Below are 22880 nucleotides of genomic sequence, written 5' to 3'. Positions count from 1 at the left end.
GGACATGGGGCTCAATTCCATGACCCGTGAGATCGTGAACTGAGCCGAAACCAAGAGTTGGACGCTCAACCCACTGAGCCACCCAGGCACCCCTCCCAGGCTCTACTTCTAAGGAACCGACCTAAGACACTAATAAACCACTGATAGCTTTCCAATGCCAATGGAACCTACTTAAGTTAATTCAGGTGTATAAAAGATGAAAAAAATCAATGAAGAGGCAGTGGAGGTGTTTGGAGAAGAGATGAGGCTCATATGCAAAATAAATCAACTTACCTCACATCCATAGACTGAACCTCTTCAGTTGAATCATCCAGACTGTTTGATTTCCCATCAAGGGTGTCCAGATGAACAAGTCCCCCAACTGGTTTAAGCCCATTAGAGAAAATGTCTCGAGGAAAAGTTTCTGGGGCAGTACGCCCCATACCATTAACTTCCTGGCAAGTGTTTAATCCATTTATTTCTGATTGAGAAGACAAAATCATTCTGTTAACCATAAAATATCCAGAACAATGAAATAACAGAGGAAATATATATTGAGGCAATTAATTTAATCCTCTGCTTTACCAACAGTGCAACATCTTTTGCAAAAAACAAGAAACAAAAAACAAAAAACCCCCCACAAAACCCATGTCATCACCTTCACACAGGGAAAAGAAGACTAATGACATCATCAGTGTCTGTGCAGGGCTCCTGACCCACCCAGGAGGCTTGGGGTCTTATACTGTGCAGGTCCCCAGGCTCTGTATAGTGTTTTCTTGAGCCCCAAGGCAAAGGAGAGATGTAAAGTGCCTCTGAGATGGACACGCCCTTCTGACTTTGGTTGCCATGATATATTCACATCTAAGGAGTTTTAAGTATACTCGAGAGAGAAGAGCTGGACTGCCTGGAAGTCTGGAAGACAGGAGAAACCACTGTAGAATAGCAGAGTCAGTTCTGAATAGAACCTGACCAGCTGTCTCCCTGGAAAGTAGCATGGGCCAGGAGGTGGCCAGCTTTCTGTGCTGGGACTATTAGAGTACCACCTTCTGAATGGAGCTGACAGACATGTGGTAGAGATGGGAGACTCCACCAGAAGGGAAACTACACAGTCCCCTTCCAGCAGTAATGCTCTTAAAACCCACGGGTGTTTGTCCTCCGCAGGAAGTGTTATGAGCCTGTACCTGCTGAAAGGAAGAACCCGAGAACCAGTTCTCACACTCACCTATTTTGTTCAGGACAGCTGGTTTTGTCTCTTTTTCTACACACACAGCAGACTGAAGCTCCACCTTTGGCTCTTCTTTCTGAAAACAAATACAGGGAAAGATGACTTTACACAGAAAGACAAGTGCTTCTGAAAAGCATCAAAGGATATTTGGAACTGTGCTGAGCCATCTGCCTGTTCCATGGTAATTCCTGGAATCTTTTGAGTTTATTACAAATCAGCTGTGTTTCCCTTATTAATATGTCACCATTTTCTGTTTTTTTTTAAAGATTTTATTTATTTATTTGACAGAGAGAGACACGGAGAGAGAGGGAACATAAGCAGGGGGAGTGGGAGAGGGAGAAGCAGGCTTCCCTGGAGCAGGGAGCCCGATGTGGGGCTTGATACCAGGACCCTGGGACCATGACCCGAGCTGAAGGCAGACGCTTAATGACTGAGCCACCCAGGCGCCCCACCATTTTCTGTTTTATTCAGGGACTACTATGCCTCTCTCTGCATCCCTACCCCTACCTCTCGGAGGAAATTTTTCACTATCACCCAGTCTCTGAAACTCCTCTTAAACTTCTCTTCCCTTCCAGGTACGTACAGCCTCCTTAATCTAGTCAGGAACAAAGTAGGAAGAATTCAGTTTTTCTGGCTGTTCCTCTCCAAGACCTACAATTCCACTGAATATACTGTGCCATTCTTTTCTCCTCAGTCCATAAACTGCTAAAATGACACTCTGAACACCTACCTTCACTTCTAGAGACACATCACTCTTCCTTGTTCTCTTCATGATTTCATCAATTCTCTGGAAACCAAAAAGAATCAGGTAAGAGGACTATAATACCAAATACATATAAAAGCAGCTGGGTCTATATGCAAATTCATAGGTCAGAAAACTTATAAAAGAGAAACATTAGTAGAGGATAATGAGTACAGAAAAGTTTTCCATTGGTTTTGCAGATATACACCTCTGCCCTATGAACAAGGTCAAATGCTTGAGAAGTGAACTAGTATCTAGAATCAACAGTTTAGATCCCATCTTTTTCCTTCCTCTCTGTAGGTTACCTAAAAATCAACAAATCACCACTTGCCATTCTAGAGGACCACCCTAGAGAAAGTGAAGCTGAGGTGCAGGTCAGGAGGGGAGGCCAGAGATTGGTCTCCTAGCTCTCAGGCCTAAAGTAGTACAAAGCCTGGGCTGGATCTAGGACACCTTGGGAATGGAACTTTATCATCAGCCTCCTTAAACCCAACTTTATCCCTAATCACGTTAAATGTAAATGGATGAAATACTCCAATGAAAAGACAAAGACTGTGAAACTGGATTAAAATAACAAGCCCTAACTATATGCTGTTTACAAGAGACATACTTATAAGGACACACATAGGTTCAAAGTAAAAGGATGGAAAAATATTTACCATGTAGACACTAACCATAAAAAGTCTGACAAAGTGGACTTTAAGACAATTATTCCTGGAGATAAACATATATTAGTGATAAAGGGGTCAATTCAACACGAAAATTTAATAATCTGAAATATGTATTCACCTAACAGCAGAGCTTCAAAAACATATAAAACAAAAGAAATGGATAAATCCATAATCACAAATAGAGCTTTCAACACTCTTCTCTCAGTTACTAATAGAACAAGATGACAGAAAACCAATGGAAATACAGAAGATTTGAACAGCACTACCAACAAACTTGACCTAATTAGATAATTTTAAGATCACTCTACCCAAAAACTACAGAACAGAACTAGATTCATTTCCTGTTCTTGCCTCACCTTAACTCCTCCTGATCCTTAGCTCTTACCTTCTTCCTCTCCAGTCGCTCCTGCTCAATCTGCAGCATGATCTGTTCTCTTTCTAGACGCATCTGTTTAGCTGCCTCCTGGGCCTTTGCTTCTGCCACTTCCTTCTGACAGAAACAGGAAAACCAAGGCACAGACTTTACTAAGCTGAGAAAACAGTGTAGTGGGATTCCTTGGGATATGCACATGTCCTTCCACTTTATCATCTACCTCAAAGTGGATGTTGTTTCAATATTCAGTGTGGATTTACACGGCTTGCTCTATGACACAGCAGACATGGCCAGGCCTCACCCATATACCCTCAGTCCACCATGCAAATTACCTGCAGATCGTTCCCATACTGCCTGCCAAAGTCTTTCTGTGTCTGAGGGCAGTTTCTAGCCATGTGCATCTGGCCAAGAGTTTCAGAAACTTTTGTTTTTTTCTTTTCAAGATTTTATTTATTAGAGAGAGCATGCATGCACAAATGCAAGTGGTGGAGGGGGGGCAAAGGGGGAGGGAGACGAAAAGGTAAAGAATCCCAAGCAGTCTCCACACTGAGCGTGGAGCCTGATGTGGGGCTCGATCCCATGAGCACAAGACCACAACTGGAGCCGGAATCAAGAGTTGGATGCCCAAACAAATGAGCCACCCAGGCACCCCAGGAGTTTCAGAAACTTAATTCCCCAAGTAATGACCTACAACCATGATAGGGAGGAGTTCACAGATAAATAATCCAGTTTCCTCACCCCTCAGGGGGACAATTCTAAGGCATACTGCACAGTCTCTTAGAGAATCCAAAGGGACTAACTCCCAGTGGTCCACAATAAGCTACTAATCAGTTCACTTATATGGGATTTCCTCTCACTTCCCTACCAGCTTCCTGGGATCTTATCCCAAATAAACTATCGGCACCCAAATTCTCATCCTAGGGTCTACATGTTGGGGAATGTGAACTGACATACTGCAAACACTATAAACTTCACTTTTATTGCCCAAAGTAACTCATACTTAATAACCAGCCCAGTTAAAGAAAAAACTTCAAGTAAATATTATGAGTCATTCAAATTTAATTCATTTTACCTAGTATTAACTAAAGCCCATAAAGAAAGTCCATATGAAGACTCATACAGTACCTGCTTTTCAATCATGACTTTTTCTTGCTTTTCTTTTTCTTGTTTTTCCTTTTCTTGCTTTTCTTTTTCTTGTTTTTCCTTTTCTTGCTCTTCTTTTAATAACAGCTCCTCCTTGGCCTTTCTCTTAGCCTCCTCTTCTGCCTTTCTTTTTTCTTCCTCTTCCTGCCGCTTCTTTTCCTCTTCCTGCTTACGGGCTTCCTCTTCTAGGTGAAGTCTTTCCTCCTCTGCCTTTCTTTTCAATTCCTCTCTCTCCAGCCTTTTGAGAACATAACTGTTGTTAGGAGATGATGACATTCTCAAAAGGCAAAGTGCCAAAGAACTGTGTGTTGACAGGGAGCGTAAGGTACAACACAGTCACAGATATGTGCACTTGAATTAGTATCCACTCAAGAAAATGACTCATCCTTCCCAGAAAGCCACTTCAGTCTATACATTTACCAAGATATATATATATATATATATATATATATAAATTCTGTTAAGACAAAGAGTAATGATGTACTGACTTGTGAACATACCGTAATGAAGACACAAATGTTCCCTAGTCAACCTACAAATGACCACAGCCCCATCATTCTTACTTAATGACAATTCTTTTAAAAACTAAGTGAAATAAATATTTAAAACTAATTGGAGCTGAAAAAAAAACCCTACAAGTGTCTCGATGGCTACAACGGTGCCAGTCAGCAATTTAAGAGCAGAGACTATGAGCTCAAAAAGTTCACTTTGGGTTCCAATTGCTACGTGACTTCTGAAGCAGCAAGTGGAAGAAAATGCTCAACAGAACCCTTATATTTAATATAGAAATTAAAACATCTATTTCTCATTTGTTTTACCAATCTTTAAAAATCTCTTTTAGCTTTGGGTGCCTGGGTGGCTCAGTCAGTTAAGCATCCAACTCTTGATTTCAGCCCAGGTCATGATCTCAGGATCGTGAGATTGAGCCCCACACTAAGCGGGGAGTCTGCTCACAATTCTCTCTCACCCTCTCCCTCCGCCCCGCTCCCCATTCATGCTCTCTAAAATAAGTAAATAAATCTTTAAAAAAAATGAAGTGTTAAAAAACCTCTTTTATCTTTTATTCTTTGCTATATGAAAATTAAATGACATTTAGAAATTTTTCATCCACAGATGAATGGTTGATAATAGAATGATAAAGAGCTCTAAGCAGTGAGGGAAAACCCTATAAAGTCTAACTGCTTGTTTTTACATTTCTAACATTCTTCCTGTTCACAAGTGTGTCACTTTCCTCATCCATAAAAAAATGTAAGTAATCATACTCATCTTACAGTATGTTACTGAATGGCAATGTGACATACGGGCAAGACTGCACCTGAGGCACCTGGGTGGCTCAGTTGGTTAAGCGTCTGCCTTCAGCTCAGGTCATGATCCCAGGGTCCTGGGATTGAGCCCTACATCAGGCTCCCTCCCTGCTCTGCGGGAAATCTGCTTCTCCCCCTGCCCCTCCCCAGGCTCGTGGTCTCTTTCTCTCTCAAATAAATAAATAAATTGTTAAAAAAAAAAAAAAAAAGATTCTCTCTCTCCCTCCCCCTCTGCCCCAGATCAGGACTTAAGAAGAATATCTTCCTATCTTGCAGGAACTGTGGAGGCGATTAGCCTATGTATCACCAAAGAAATATTTTAAAAGGTAAAGAAATACTGAAAGACATTAGCCCAAGACTAATAGTGCACAACATATTCTACATTAGCAAAAGTTGCAGTGCCTAAAAGCAGTGCTGGAACAACTGAAATTATTAACAAACATTCTGGACAACTCTGGACAAGAGCATTACAGGGCCTAATCAGAAAGAAACTCCAGTTCTTAGATTCCTCAAGGAAAGACCAAGTATGTCTAACACAAGAGTATCAAAATGGGTGTGTCAATAACAAAACTTACCCAAAGATTAATTCAGAGCACTGTTTTAGTTCTTATCCCTCATTTGATGAGACGGTTTGACTGTCCCCAAGAAGTTAATACACAAACAGTACACTGTATATGAATTAATGCACAAGCTACTTCATCTTTATCTTCATCTTCAGGATCTGAAAAGCCATTCTGTTTCTTCTGTTTTACCATGAGGACTTCAGAGGTGCCCAATGCATCTGCGCGCGCGTGCGCGCGCACGCGCGCGCGCACACACACACACACACACACACACACACACAGAGTAAGTGACACATCCTCTTGGCCCCTAAGTCTCCCTAATCCTCACCATCATGTATCCACATTCCTCTCCACAGGCCCATTAGCCCTTGCTTGTCCCTCCTGTTACAGACAAAATACCCTCCATTAACCATAGTGTGCTTCTCCCAAAGTAGGTGAAAACTAGGTTCTTATGTGAAGCTGAGTCCCTCAATATCCTCTGCAAGGACAAACATTCTTTCTCTACCTGCTTAAGAAACCAGAGAACATGGATTTCGTCATTTCTCCAATGTCCTGCTGCTGCAGGCTGCCCCACCCCCTTGCCCTTGCCATCTTCACCAAGTTCCCTCTGGAGTTCACAAGACATGTGCAGTTCTATCACTCCTCTGTCTTAATTCCTGTCATCTACTCCAAACCTATCCCTTTTCCTTACCAGGTAGAAAGTACCAAAAAACTATGCACCATAGTCATCATTCAGGATTTAGCATATGCATCCCTTATCCCTGTCAATAGCCACAGGTGAGGGTCTTTGTGTAATGACCCCCATCTCTCATCCTCCAGCTCATGGCCCCTCTTGAACTTGCATCACATCCCTGACACATGCTTAGCCTTGAACTACTAAATCTGTGAACAAGGTGTGGGTTTCACGATTCTCTCTCCCTTGTGTGCTTAAAAGTTTTCATTAAAAAAAAAAAAAAGCTTAATCTTCAACATCCTGAACTTGTACTTCTTTGATCTGTTCTCACCCTATCCTTCAGCACCTTCTCTCCTAACCTGCTCTGGACATGGTGAATTTGAGATGCATATGGGACACACTCAGATGAAAGCATAAGGCAGCTGGGATATGGCCTCTAGGTTCTAGACCAGTGCTATCCAAGAGAACTTTCTGTGATGAGGGAAATGTTCTAGAGATTTGTGCTATCCAATATGGTAGCTGCTAGCCATGTAGCTATTGAGCACTAGAAATGCAGGAACTGAATTTTACTTAATTTTAGTGCATTTGCATTTTGGTAGCTGCATGGGAATAGAGGCTATGGTAGTGGACAGCACAGCCCCAGCAAGAGACCGGGCCACAGGCACAGAGTCAGAGGTCACCAGTGTGCATGTGTTATTTACTGCCTCCCTTGTACCAGGAAGTACTGAAGGTTTTCAAAACAAGAAATTAGCTTCAGAAACAGATGGTAAATGAGGCAAAGGGAAAATGAGGATAGAAGGGGGGATGGGAGCAGAGTTGCTTTAGCACATCAAATGCTCAACAGGAAACCGTTGTGTGAAATGTGGGCCCCAAATCTTTTGAAGCCAGAGGAAAATTGCTGAACAGGAGGGAGCACCACTGCTCACAGAGGGCTTGTCAGGTGAAGCTGGCCAAGGACTGAGGGTTGAGAGTCCAGGCAACATGTGAGGGGATACTGGGTGAACAGAAGAGACCGAGAAGGAGAGGCCAAAGAAGCAAGGGCAAGCCTGACAAGGTCAAAGTCAACAAAGAAATGGATTAGGAGTCTGGCAATTAGGAGGAATGTGAGTGTGAAGTATGAATATGAGCCGAAGAAATAAAGACAGCAAGTATAATCAATCCTTTTAGGAGCTGGGCTGTGTGGGAAGTGTAAGAGAGAGGGTGATTGTTAGAAGGTAAAGAACTTCACCTTCCTAAGCATATAGCCACAATCACGTTACCTACCTGCTTAGAACCTGTAATCACCAAGGCCTGTCATCTGAGGTCCTGTGATTCATCTTTACCTCCTGTGACCTCTCTTCACACATCCTATGGCCCCCTCAAACCAGCCCAAACACACCACTCAACAAAAAGATGTGTCACTGTTGACCAGAAGGCTGGAGGTGGGAAAATCATCAGAAAAGTACAGAATTTGAAGAAGTGATAATTAAGACCTACTGCCCAGCCTTAAAAAATAAATAAATAAATCAGCAAACCTGTAATTAGAGACCACAAAGGACTTGCCAAGGTCACTTAAGGATCAAGGCTATTCTATTATTTATCACTCGAAATTCAGTACCAGTCTTGAAGTGCTGTGGCATGGCTTGCTTTCTGTCAAGTTAATTCTCTCAACATATTGGGCTGCACCGTGTGATTACCCTAAAAGTTTCCTTATCAATTTAATGATAAAATCTACCTTGTCCTTCAACGTGTTCTGAATACAAAGATCAGAAAAGGCAGAACTGTCTGTACTTTGACCAAAGTGCCCTGGTACTAACAACACAATGATTCTCACACTTTGGTGAGCTATTGAAACAGGGTAAGGCCTAGGCCTGTGTATTTTCACTGCACTCCCCGGATGGTTCCGACACCTCCCTCCCATATTTAAGGACCACTACTATGATGTCCTCTGTTGTGCTCCAGGAATGGAGTCCCTCTACCTTGTTGCTTGTGGACAATGACATCAGCTTCCACCCCACTTAGGGGCCTTTGGTCAACCTTCCTCCCTCTCACCTGGGGGTGCAAGTTAGGATAATTTAAGGAAAAAACATGATTTGGGAAGCAGAATCAAGATCTCTACCTCTGGAACCTCCTACCTTCAGGGAGAATCTCATTCCATGAACAAAGCTAAAAAAACTCCCTTGATAGCTCTACGAGGCCTCGCTGGTCCTAGCGTCTAAGGGGAGAATGGGAAGCCATTGGTAACATTTAGATCCAGGAGCTATGAGTTTCCAGGTAGTCTTAAAAGGGCAATGTTCCATTGCTGTTAATTATACATAGTAGAAGACGCAGTCTCCTGAACACCTGCCATGCAGACCTGTACTTCTGCCCAGTTTTTATCAATAGTCAAACCCTAGAAAGAAAGGTGAGTTGCTCTTTCTACCACAGCCTCTTACACGAGATGGCACCGAAACGCTGAGCAGCCCCATACCTGTCCTGTTCTTCCTTCTCCAGCCGTTCCTGCTCCTCCTGCTCCTTCTGTAGCCGGGCCTGTCGTCTCTTTTCAGCCAGGATCTTTGCAGCCTCTCCTGCGTCCGTGGTGCCTGCTGTAGGCTTCCCTGAGGCTGCATCAGAGGAAAAGATCACGGGACATGAAACACCGATCGCAATCACAAGGGCAGCTGCCACTTGGGAACAAACAAGTCCAACTCAGTGGGTGATGGGAAATGCTGCTGGGATGAGCACAATTAGCCACTGAGCAGAGAAGCTGCAATGGGACAGCTGTGACCCTGTGAACATATCTCCCAGTGGAGGGTAGCGGAAAGGTGGGGAGGAGAGACAGGGTGGAGAGCCTGATCCACAGGAGCCACCACCGCAGCGCCCATCTGGGTGAACTCACTGCCTCTAGCGGAAAAGCTTGAAGGACTAAAGGAAGACCTTCTCTGTGGGAAGTGCTGATGCTGGCTGGAAGCAGCTCACCCCCATGAGCTTCCAAAGCCATGACCAGTGTCAGTCCCTCCTCCAGGAGACATAGGAGACCAAGGGGAAGGATTCAGGGGCAACGCGCAAGCCTGAGAAAACAGCGTAAGGGCATGAAGTTGTCCCAGGGAAAAATCTCCTTCCCTCTCTCCCTCCCACCCCCACACATGAGACTCCAACATGGATCCGGCCAGAGAGAGAACCAGCTTGTAAATCCAAGCCCTGGGGCAGCATCGACAAGAAGGGCTTACCTCCGCTGCTCTCGGCCTTCCCTCCTGTGGCCACATGCTTCTCAGTGACATGCTTGTCCACCACATGTTTCTCTGGGGCTTCCTCTCCACACAGGCCAGCTGCCTGCTGAGCCAGGGCACCTTCCCTTTCCTTATTGCTCTTCTCTTTCTCTGCTTTCCTCTTGGGCGTTTCCTGGCTGGGAAAGGTGGGAAAGCGGTACTTCACAGGAGACCCTGGGTATGGCGGCTTCGTATTCTTTGGAGACTGTGGATACGCTTTTGAAGTTGCTCTGGAAAGCCAAAAACGTGCCAGAAGATGATTACTGAGCCTGACCACAGAACCTTCTCTGGGTTCCTAACAGGCTTGGTTCCAAAAATCCATCCAAAAGGATGAACAATTTCATCCTTCAAGAGGAACAAGTGGAACACTTAGCACACACTCAAAAGTCCTTGAAGTACTATCACCCTAATAGCAATATAGGTATCTATAAGATATCCCTGGTAGAAGGGACAAAATTTTAGGAAGCCCAGCCATGTCCTAACTTCACTGAAGTTTGACTGACAATGTAAGGATAAAGTGTTAGGCACTGTCCTCCCTCTTTTCAAATGAATACCAGGGTTGGATCTGGCTTCAGCATATGGCAATGGATGAGCTAGCTCTTTTTTTTTTTTTATTGTGGCAAAATACACATAAGACTTACCATCTTAGCCATTCTCTTTCTTAAGATTTTATTTATTTATTTTAGAAAGACAGAGACAGAGAGACACAGAAAGGGTAAGGGGTCGTGGGGGGGAGGGGCAGCGGGAGAGGGAGAGAATCTCAAGCAGACTCTGTTCTGAGCATGGAGCCTGACATGGGGCTTGTTCCCATGACCCTGAGATCATGACCTGAGCCGAAACCACGAGTTGGGCCATTAAATGACTGAGCCACCCAGGTGCCCTTTAGCCATTAAGTGTACAGTTCAGTGGCATTAAGTACATTCACAATGTGGTGCAACTATTACCACCATCCATCTCCACAACTCTGTACCTATTAAACACTAACTCCCTATTCCTGCCTCCCTCAGCCCTTGGCAACCACCCTTCTGTTTTCTCTCTGTAGGAATCTGACTACTCCAGGTACCTCAAAGAATTGAAATCATACAGTATATGTCCTTTTGTTTCTGGCTTATTTCACCCAACATAATGCCTTCAAGGTCCCTGGTTCCTTTTTTTTTTTAATTCACCTTTACTGAAGTATGATTGATATCCAGTTCCTTTTTATATGCCAAGGAGCAAATTCATCCAAGAGGTGGGGAGAAGAGGTGCCCTTTTTTTGAGGTTCTTAAGGTTTAAAAGAATCTCTCCTGCTACTGGAAAGATGTGAAAGCTGAGAACAAGCCTACTGTCACTCAGGGGAAATACTGCTTTGTTAAAATGCAGGAGCCTGTCTTATGTTGAAAAAAGGTCCATTATAAGTACACTGGTCTAGGCTTGGCTCCTGGTGCGTGCTAGGTGTTGAGGATACAGGTAACAACCCAGCTTCAGAAGCTGATTTTACCCAGAAGGTTGCACAGGGAGGAAGCATTTGCAGAGTTCCTTCAGGAAGAAGTAATCTGTACATAAATTACAAATCGTCACTCTCAATCCTGTAGCAGATTGAACCATATGGAACTGCCAATGTTCAACTGTTTTTGATCTATGAAAATAGCGAGAAAAAAAAATAGCAACTCAACATAATATTAAAGGCCAATTTATCACCACAGGCTTAAGAGTTACCTAATCAGAGGAGGGGGGAAAGATGGCAGAGGAGTAGGGGACCCTATTTCAACTGGTCCCGGAATTGAGCTGGATATCCACCAGACCACTCTGAGCACCCACAAAACCAGCCTGGGATGTAAGAAGATCTGGATCTCTACAAACAGAATATCGTAGGCGGTTGGTTTTGAGGTACCAAGCGGGGAGCCGTGATTCCGCGGGCAGATATCGGAGGATAAACTGCAGTGGGAGGGAGCCTGGCCGTGGGGATCCTACACCGCAGGTGAGCGACAGCCTCGCGCACTGCGGACGGGCACAGACTCGCAGCCCGGTAGCGGCGGGAAAGGACTCTAGGGCAGCCCCCACCCCCACCCCGGGGCAGAAACCCGGAGCGGTGGGGTCACGCTGGCGAACTGCAGCCACCCCCCCCACCCGCACGGAAACCCGGAGCGGTGGGGTTGCGCTTGCGAACTGGGAGCGGCTGGCGGTTTTAGAAGCACAAAGGACAGAGACGTGCCCCGATCTGGAGGCAGGACGGGGAGCGCTGCGAAGGGGCGCACAACCCAGGCTGCTGCAGTTTATAGCAAGCAGCACGGACAGAAACGGAGACGGTGTGGCCTGGAGGGCTCACTGAAGAACAGACTGCGGTCTCTCTGCTCTGAGGCAGAGGGTTGGAAACGGTCTCTTCTGCTCTGACTCGCGGAAGAGACGAGGAAAGCCGCCAGGGAAAGGCGCCAGAGAACAAAAGCCCCAAAGACTGATTCCCACTGAGCCCATCCCCCGCCACAGGGGCGCAGGGCAACTCCGCCCACACAGGGTTGCCTGAGTAACAGCAGGGCAGGCCCCTCCCGCAGAAGACAGGCTGGGAAAACAAGAGGCCAGCAACCCTAAGGTCCCAAGAAAACAGGTGCATCTTGCTTGGGTTCTGGTCAATAATTTGGACTCTATACATTCCCTCAAACACCCATCAACAGAATGACTAGGAGGAGGAGCCCCCAAAATAGAAAAGACTCAGAGATTATGACTTATGCTGCAGATTTACAAATGGATGCAGATATAACCAAGATGTCGGAGATGGAATTCAGGCTAGCAATTGTGAAGACAATGGTTAGAATGGAGAAATCAATTAATGGCAACATAGAGTCTCTAAGGGCAGAAATAAAAGGTGAATTGGCAGAACTTAAAAATGCTATCAATGAGATCCAATCCAATCTAGATAATCTAACAGCTAGGGTAACTGAGGCAGAAGAGAGAATAAGCGACCTGGAAGACAATATGATAGATAAAAAGGGAAAAGAGGAGGCCAGGGAAAAACAACTCAGAATCCATGAAAATAGAATCAGAGAAATAAGTGACACCATGAAGTGTTCCAATGTCAGAATAATTGGAATCCCGGAGGGAGTGGAGAGAGAGAGAGGACTAGAAGATGTATTTGAGCAAATCGTAGCTGAGAACTTCCCTAATCTGGGGAATGAAACAAACATTCGAGTCCTAGAGGCAGAGAGGACCCCTCCCAAGATCAAGGAAAACAGGCCAACACCCCGGCATGTAATAGTAAAACCTGCAAATCTTAGAACCAAGGAAACCATCTTAAGGGCAGTTAGAGGGAAGAGATTCTTTACGTACAGAGGGAGGAACATCAGAATAACGTCAGACCTATCCACAGAGACCTGGCAAGCCAGAAAGGCCTGGCAAGACATATTCAGGGTACTAAATGAGAAGAACATGCAGCCAAGAATACTTTATCTGGCAAGGCTTTCATTTAGAATGGATGGAGAGATGCAGAGCTTCCACGACCGGCAGAAGCTGAAAGAATATGTGACCACTAAGCCGGCCCTGAAAGAAATATTAAGGGGGGTTCTATAAAAGGAGAAAGACCCCAAGAGTGATCTACAACAGAAATTTACAGGGACAATCTATAAAAACACGTCTTCACAGGCAACATGATGACAATTAATTCATATCTTTCAATAATCACTCTCAACGTGAATGGCCTAAACGCTCCCATAAAACGGCACAGGGTTGCAGATTGGATAAAAAGACAGGACCCATCCATATGCTGTCTACAAGAGACTCATTTTGAACCTAAGGATACATCCAGACTGAAAGTGAATGGAGATCCATCTTCCATGCCAGCGGACCTCAAAAGAAAGCTGGGGTAGCAATTCTTATGTCAGACAAATTAGATTTTAAACTCAAGTCTGTAATAAGAGACACAGAAGGACACTATATCATTCTTAAAGGGTCTATCCAACAAGAAGATCTAACAATTGTAAATATCTATGCCCCCAACATGGGAGCAGCCATCTACATAAGCCAACTGTTCACCAAAATAAAGAGTCATATTGATAACAATACGTTAATTGTAGGAGACCTCAATACTCCACTCTCAGCAATGGTCAGATCATCTAAGCAGAAAATCAACAAGGAAACAAGAGCTTTGAATGATACATTGGACCAGATGGACCTCATAGATATTTACAGAACATTCCACCCTAAAACAACAGAATACTCATTCTTCTCGAGCACTCATGGAACTTTCTCCAGAATAGACCATATACTGGGTCACAAGTCAGGTCTCAACCGATACCAAAAGACTGAGATTATTCCCTGCATATTCTCAGACCACAATGCTCTAAAACTGGAACTCAATCACAAGAAAAAATCTGGCAGAAATTCAAACACTTGGAAGCTAAAGACCACTCTGCTCAAGAATGTTTGGGTCAACCAGGAAATCAAAGAAGAACTTAAACAATTCATGGAAATCAGTGAGAATGAAAACACATCTGTCCAAAACCTATGGGATACTGCAAAGGCGGTCCTAAGGGGGAAATACATAGCCATCCAAGCCTCACTCAAAAAAATAGAAAAATCCCGAATTCACCAACTAACTCTACACCTTAAAGAACTAGAGAAAAAGCAACAAACGACGCCTAAGCCATGCACTAGAAGAGAAATAATTAAAATTAGAGCAGAAATCAATGAATTAGAAACCAGAAACACAGTAGATCAGATCAACGAAACTAGAAGTTGGTTCTTTGAAAGAATTAATAAGATCGATAAACCACTGGCCAGACTTATCCAAAAGAAAAGAGAAAGGACCCAAATTAATAAAATTATGAATGAAAGGGGAGAGATCACGACTAACACCAAGGAAATAGAAACAATTATTAGAAATTATTATCAACAACTATATGCCAATAAACTGAGCAATCTGGATGAAATGGAAGCCTTCCTGGAAACCTATAAGCTGCCAAGGCTGAAACAGGAAGAAATTGACAACCTGAATAGGCCAATAACCAGTAACAAGATTGAAGCAGTGATCAAAAACCTCCCAAAAAACAAGAGTCCAGGGCCTGATGGATTCCCTGGGGAATTCTACCAAACATTCAAAGAAGAAATAATACCTATTCTACTGAAGCTGTTTCAAAAAATAGAAACAGAAGGAAAACTTCCAAACTCATTCTATGAGGCCAGCATTACCTTAATCCCTAAACCAGGCAAAGACCCCATCAAAAAGGAGAATTTCAGACCAATATCCTTGATGAATATGGATTCCAAAATCCTCAACAAAATCCTAGCTAATAGGATCCAACAATACATTAAAAGGATCATCCACCACGACCAAGTGGGATTTATCCCTGGGATGAAAGGGTGGTTCAACATTCTCAAATCAATCAATGTGATAGAACACATTAATAAGAGGAGGGAGAAGAACCATATGGTCCTCTCAATTGATGCAGAAAAAGCATTTGACAAAATACAACATCCTTTCCTGATTAAAACTCTCCAGAGTATAGGGATAGAGGCAACATTCCTCAAGTTCATAAAATCCATCTATAAAAAACCCACAAGCGAATATCATCCTCAATGGGGAAAAGCTGAGAGCCTTTCCCTTAAGATCAGGAACACGTCAAGGATGCCCACTCTTGCCACTATTGTTCAACATAGTACTAGAAGTCCTAGCAACAGAAATCAGACAACAAAAAGAAATAAAAGGTATTCAAATTGGCAAAGAAGAAGTCAAACTCTCTCTTTTCGCAGACGACATGATACTTTAGGTGGAAAACCCAAAAGACTCCACCCCCAAATTACTAGAACTCATCCAGCAATTCAGTAATGTGGCAGGATACAAAATCAGTGCACAGAAATCAGTTGCTTTCTTATACACTAACAACGCAACTGTAGAAAGAGAAATTAAAGAAACAATTCCATTTACAATAGCACCAAAAACCATAAGATACCTTGGAATAAACCTAACCAAAGAGGTAAAGGATCTATACTCTAGGAACTACAAAACACTCATGAAAGAAATTGAAGAAGACACAAAAAGATGGAAAAATATTCCATGCTCATGGATTGGAAGAATAAACATTGTTAAAATGTCTATGCTACCCAGAGCAATCTATACCTTCAATGCCATCCCGATCAAAATTCCAATGACATTTTTCAAAGTGCTGGAACAAACAATCCTAAAATTTGTATGGAATCAGAAAAGACCCCAAATCGCCAAGGAAATGTTGAAAAAGAAAAACAAAGCTGGGGGCATCACGTTGCCCGATTTCAAGCTATATTACAAAGCTGTAATCATCAAGACAGCATGGTACTGGCACAAAAACAGACATATAGACCAATGGAACAGAATAGAGAACCCAGGTATGGACCCTCAACTCTATGGTCAAACAATCTTTGACAAAGCAGGAAAAAACATGCAATGGAAAAAAGACAGTCTCTTCAATAAATGGTGCTGGGAAAATTGGACAGCCACATGCAGAAGAATGAAACTCGACCATTCTCTAACACCACTCACAAAGATAAACTCAAAGTGGATGAAAGACCTCAATGTGAGACAGGAATCCATCAAAATCCTAGAGGAGAACATAGGCAATAACCTCTTTGACATCGCCACAGCAACTTCTTTCAAAATACATCTCCAAAAGCTAGTGAAACAAAAGCAAAAATGAACTTTTGGGAGTTCATCAAGATAAAAAGCTTCTGCACAGCAAAGGAAACAGTCAACAAAACAAAGAGGCAACCCACGGAATGGGAGAAGATATTTGCCAATGACACTACAGATAAAGGGCTAGTATCCAAGATCTATAAAGAACTTCTCAAACTCAACACCCAAAAAACAAATAATCAAGTCAAAAAGTGGGCAGAAGATATGAACAGACACTCCTCTGAAGAAGACATACAAATGGCTAACAGACGCATGAAAAAATGTTCATCATCATTAGCCATCAGGGAAATCCAAATCAAAACCACACTGAGATACCACCTTACACCAGTTAGAATGGCAAAAATGGACAGGGAAAGAAACAACAAATGTTGGAGAGGTTGTGGAGAAAGGGGAACCTTCTTACACTGTTGGTGGGAATGCAAGTTGGTACAGCCACTTTGGAAAACAGTGTGGAGGTTCCTCAAAAATTTAAAAATAGAGCTACCCTATGACCCAGCAATTGCACTGCTGGGTATTTACCCCAAAGACACAGATGTAGTGAAAAGAAGGGCCATATGCACCCCAATGTTCATAGCAGCAATGTCCGCAAAAGCCAAACTGTGGAAAGAGCCGAGATGCCCTTCAACAGATGAATGGATAAAGAAGATGTGGTCCATATATACAATGGAATATTACTCAGCCATCAGAAAAGATGAATACCCAACTTTTACATCAACATGGATGGGACTGGAGGAGATTATGCTAAGTGAAATAAGTCAAGCAGAGAAAGTCAATTATCATATGATTTCACTTATTTGTGGAACATAAGGAATAGCATGGAGGACATTAGGAGAAGGAAGGGAAAAATGGGGAGGGGGAATTGGAGGGAGAGATGAACCATGAGAGACTATGGACTCTGAGAAACAAACAGGGTTTTAGAGGGGAGGGGGGTGGGGGGATTGGTTAGCCCGGTGATGGGTATTAAGGAGGGCACGTACTGCATGGAGCACTGGGTGTTATACAAAAACAATGCAGCGTGGATCACCACATCAAAAACCAATGATGTATTGTACGGTGACTAACATAACATAATAAAATTAAAAAAAAAAAATTAAAAAAAAAAGAGTTACCTAATCAGGTTCTGATGGTAAGGAAAAACATGATCAAATCAACATTATACTTGGTCTTGAAATGGAAACTAATCGTCAAGTGGTATGTGGATTAGGTAAAATGCAGGCCAGTTTTCCAGTGATGCTCTCATGCTAAAAGGCCAGCTACACACACCCAGGAAACCACCTTCTTTTAGTCAAAGCCAGACTGAGGGTCACATAATGGTGTCATACTCGACCCAATGAATACAACTTGAACCTGATTTGAATTTTTAAAATTCAGCTGTTTCAATATCCACCGTTTTACTGATTTACTGATAATCAGTCCAGGTCTCACTTCCATGGTAGGCTGTCTGCCTTTATGAACAGTCTGCTCCCAAGCTGGACAGCTCTGGCCCCAGAAAGAATAGTTTCATACTGGCCACACCAACTTCCCTGTGTCATCATCCTGTAGGCTTGGGGCCACACAGAACCCCTGTGACAACTTGTCCACATGGATGGTGCCTCCTCCCTGCAGACTGTTCTCACTCTGCCTTTGGGCTCAGCTGACTCAGGCCCACGATTCCTAAGGGACTTCTCAGCAACCAGGTGTTTCTTTCCAGTTGCACCATTTAACCCTGATTTTCTAATTTTGTTCCTAGACTCTTACAAAAAAAAAAAAAGAAGAAGAAGAAAGAAAAAGAAAAGAAAGCCATGTACAGAATCCTGCCCTCTCCATATACGTATCCATATGTACCAGGGTTTTTCAACCCTGCTGTTATTGACAGTTGGGGCTGGACCATTCTTTGTTGTAGGGCTGTCCGTGCATGTAGGATGTTTAGCAGCATCCCTGGCCTCAACTTACCAGATGCCAATAGCTATTGTCACCCTCAACTCCAGGTTGTAACAACCAAAAATGTCTCCAGACACTGTCAAATGTCCCCTCAGGGACAAGGTCACCTCCAGGTGAGAAGCACCTGAGTGATACATACATACAGCTACCCCCCACACATTCTATCTGTATAAAGCTGATAAGAGTAGAGCTATTCTGGTTGGAGAGGTGGTGTCCTAATCCCCACAGTCACCCCAAGCCACAACTATGGGCTTCCTGAGAGGTAAGTAGTAGTGGCTTATGTGTTTTGACAGAGAGTCACAGCTGGATCCCTCACGGCTGGTGAGACTGAGCAAAGGTGCTGGACACATGCAGCCCAGTCCAACCACATTCACTCTGGGACTTGCCTATAGCAAGCATGCACTCTGAGCTTCTCGGAGCAGTGCCTGAAGAGGTGGGCTCTACCCAAGGGGGCCTGCAGTGTGCTGGTGCCTCTGCCAGTGAATGAGGAGATGGATGAGAAGCTCTTCTGCAGACACAGCTCCCACCATGAGGGTTCCCAGGGATGGAATGGGGGCAGTGAGTAAGAAGCCTGAACTGGCTGCAGGCCCAATCCATTCTATAATCCCCTTAGCAGCCTGAACATCTGCATGTGGATCCTGATACACCCCAGGGTCTGGTTTAAATGGCTCACTATCAGAAGGGAATGGAATGTGATGAAGTCACACCCTCAGTCAGTATGCCTGGAACCTGTAGATGGAGGTGCATGGCAGTACTACAATCCCAGGGAGAAAAGGCTGGAATGGCCTGGATGGGGGAGGTCTGACAGCCTCAGGTCAGCTTAGCCCTGAGCAGTCTTGCTTCAACAGAAAAGTCATGCAATGGTTCTGTTCACACCACAGACTGTGAGGTTCTATTCTAAGTAAATATGCAGAATTAGAACACACACACATAAACACACACACACACAAACACAACCTTTAAATTAGAGAAGTGTAGGGATTACAGATTATTTTTTAAACAGCAAGTAACCAAAATACAGAATACAATCTTAAAAATTTCCTATTTATCCCCATTTATGTAGTTTCCTGCTCATCCTGTCTTGCTACTTTTCTATATGGATTTAGGACTTTGTTAGGTTCTTGCAAGAGATGCTGAGTACAGGCATCCTGAACCAGGTGATATTGGTCTGGCAGGCTCCAAGCTCTCTGGCCAGCCCTGCTCACTACTGCAAACCAAATGAAGTCTGGCAAAGTTATTATTATTATTTTTTTTTTTTACAAATTCCTAGAAATAGGTATCTTTAGCTGTTGAAAGAAATTAAGTATTAATTGATCGGGGAACTTACCATGCTTTCACAGAGAAGTACTTTCTCATCTACTCAAAAAGTATCTATTTGACTGCCACAATAACCTAGTGAGGTAGGTGGGAAATTACTATTACTCATATCTGAGATAAGAAAACCATAAAGTCCTAAGCATTTAAAGGACCTTTCCCAAGAGATGTTACCAGTGAGACAGCCAGGGCTGGCCCCCAAGTCATTTGATTCTTCATCTTGTTTTATAGGCTTCCCATTTTAATTTTTTAAAAGTTCAATACCTCTGGGGTGCCTGGGTGGCTCAGTCAATTAAGTGTCTCCCTTCAGCTCAGTTTGTGATCCTGGGGTCCTGGGATCGAGCCCCGCATCGAGCTCCCTGCTCAGCAGGGAGTCTGCTTCTCCCTCTCCCTCTGTCACTCCCCTTGCTTGTGCACTCTCTCAAATAAATAAATAAAATCTTTAAAAAAAATAAATCCAGCCACTTTCTTTAAAAAAAAAAAAAGTTCAATACCTCCAGTGATTAAAGAGCTAACAAAGGGGATTCACAAATTTTGCTGGGGTGGTAGAGACAGGTCTTCCTGGTGCACAAGGTAGGATTATATAATATTCTGAGGTTCCATGACTGGTAGGAAATATGAGCAAACCCCTCTGTAAGTAGAGCAGCAAACATAAGTGTTGAGAGAGGGCTGTCACACTTCTGGATGTGAGTTTACTGCAAAGCAGAACCCCAAAGGACTTTTTTCCTCCACATCTTGGAATCTAATTCTAGTTTCTCTAAAGCCACTTGACTCCAGCCATAGTGAACAGAGCCCACCCACATGATGGGAGGGGTCTCTGGCCTCCTCATCAGCACAGCTTGGCCAACATTCTGAAAAGTCAATGTTTATGGTCAGAGTTTATTACTTTCCAGGGAGGAAAAGAGCAATTCTATACCAAAGAAACTTGTGGATACCACCTTAAGCCAGTGATCAAAGTTACCATCACCAGTAATGGAACAACCTGACGTCATGGCCTCCTGATATGATGTACTGAGAAGGAACCAACATGCCTTCTGTGGGATTCTTGCCCCAAGTGCACAACCTGAGTCTAATCATGAGGAAACAGTAGACTGACCCAAATTGAAGGACACTCCTCAAAATATTTGGCCTGGGGGCGCCTGGATGGCTCAGTCGTTAAGCGTCTGCCTTCCGCTCAGGTCATGATCCCAGGGTCCTGGGATCGAGCCCCTCGTCGGGCTCCCTGCTCAGCGGGAAGCCTGCTTCTCCCTCTCCCACTCCCCCTGCTTGTGTTCCCTCTCTCGCTGTGTCTCTCTCTGTCAAATAAATAAAATCTTAAAAAAAAAATATCTGGCCTGTACTCTTTAAAAATGTCAAAGGGTCCTGGGATTGAGTCCTGCATCGGGCTCCTTGCTCAGCGGGGAGCCTGCTTCTCCCTCTGCCTGCTGCTCCCCCTGCTTGTGCTTGCTCACTCTCTCTCTCTCTCTGACAGATAAATAAATAAAATCTTTAAAAATCTCAAGGTCATGAAGAAGAAAGGCTGAAGAACTGTTCAAAGTTCAAGGAGACCAAGAAGACAAAACAACTAAATGCAATGTGGGAGCCAGGGTTGGATCCTGGATGCAGGGGAAAAAATGCTATGAAGAATCTCGCTGAGACAGTTAGTAAAAGCTGCATATAGACTGTAAATTAAGTAACAATAACATGTCAAAATTAAATTTTGTGATTTTCCACAATTGTACTGTGGTTACACAAAAATAACGTCTTCATTCCTGGGGGTAAAGAGTCATGATGTCTTCAACTTACTCTCAAACGGTTCTGGGAAAAAGTGTGTGTGTGTGTGTGTGTGTGTGTGTGTGTGTGTGTCTATAGAGTGAATGAAAGTGAGTGGGGGGGGGGCGCCTGGGTGGCTCAGTCATTAAGCGTCTGCCTTCGGCTCAGGTCATGATCTCGAGGTCCTGGGATCGAGCCCCGCGTCAGGCTCTCTGCTCAGCGGAGAGCCTGCTTCTCCGTCTCCCACTCCCCCTGCTTGTGTTCCCTCTCTCGCTGTGTCTCTCTCTGTCAAATAAATAAAATCTTTAAAAAAAAAAAAAGAAAGAAAGAAAGTGAGTGGGGGGATGGCAATGATGAAGCAAATATGGTTAAACATTAATAGGATGAAAGGCATATAGGAGTTCTTTGGTATAGTTTTGCAATTCTTCTGTAGGGCTGAAAGGGTTTAAAAATAAAAAGGCTTTTGGGGTGCCTGGGTGACTCAGTTGGTTAAGGGTCTGCCTTAGGCTCAGACCATGATCCCAGGATCCTGGGATCAAGCCCTGCATCAGGCTCTCAGCTCAGTGTGGAGTCTGCTTGTCCCTCTCCCTCTCTCCCCTGCTTGTGCTTGCACTCTCTCAAATAAATAAAATCTATTAAAAAATAAAAATAAAAAGGCTTTTAAAATTGGTCTAAACTAAAAAAAATGGTCTAAACTCAAATTATCCTCTAGTAAAACTGAAAAAATACAGGGCTATAGACTGGGGGAATGTATAAGTATGGCTATGAAGAGGGAGCATAACTTAACATTTTCAATTATCCTTTTCAAGAAAATGTTCAAATAAGAATGTAAAAGCCTATCTGAGAACAATGGTGGTGGCAAAAACAATAGGCAGATTGTCAATACAGAGGCCCTGATCCACAGTAGATGCTCATCCGTAGGCAGGGGTAACCACACCATATATGCACCAGGGAAATGTATGCAATGATGCTCAGTAATGATTGATTAAATGTCCTCAACCATTGAAGGAATCAGCTGGCTCCAGGAACCTTCCATGAGCCCATGATTCTGAGTGGGAGGTACTTATTTTGGGCCACGCTGACAACCTGGTCTTAATTTTTTCCCTTATGTGGACAAACAAAATCTGTTTTGTTTCTCAAAATGCATGATAAAGTAGAGTTAACCTAGGCTCCTGACACAAAACTGATCTCAGGTATAAGCTATCTCTCAAAGTGATTATGTTTGGCAGACTGTATTTTCCAAAGATGATCACAAAAATATCTCCTCTGACCCCACATGATCTTTTGAGTTCCTTTCTCCATCCCACTGAATCTCGGATGGCCTGACTGCTTTGACCAATAAAACACAGCAGAAAAG

At 43.5% G+C, this 22880-nt stretch overlaps 1 protein-coding gene across 8 annotated transcripts in view; it reads right to left on the bottom strand.

Annotated features, from left to right (window-relative positions):
* The window catches only part of MAP7D2 (MAP7 domain containing 2), a 110081-nt gene that overhangs the window by 7913 nt on the left and 79288 nt on the right, over window positions 1-22880 (bottom strand). For 7 of the 8 annotated variants that reach the window (XM_078065180.1, XM_078065182.1, XM_078065183.1 and 4 more), the window contains 7 exons: window positions 9862-10130; window positions 9123-9255; window positions 4116-4371; window positions 3003-3107; window positions 1935-1991; window positions 1202-1280; window positions 274-460 (listed from right to left, as the gene is read on the bottom strand). In XM_078065180.1, coding sequence (XP_077921306.1) covers window positions 274-460; window positions 1202-1280; window positions 1935-1991; window positions 3003-3107; window positions 4116-4371; window positions 9123-9255; window positions 9862-10130 — 1086 coding nt within the window. The remainder of the gene's footprint in view (window positions 1-273; window positions 461-1201; window positions 1281-1934; window positions 1992-3002; window positions 3108-4115; window positions 4372-9122; window positions 9256-9861; window positions 10131-22880) is intronic. The other variant, XM_078065181.1, reaches the window with a different exon arrangement.

This window comes from Halichoerus grypus, chromosome X (assembly GCF_964656455.1).
Source record: "Halichoerus grypus chromosome X, mHalGry1.hap1.1, whole genome shotgun sequence".
In the NCBI taxonomy this organism is placed as follows: Eukaryota; Metazoa; Chordata; class Mammalia; order Carnivora; family Phocidae; genus Halichoerus; species Halichoerus grypus.
Note: the sequence above shows the minus strand (reverse complement) of the source record. Positions and strands in the feature narration are given on the sequence as shown.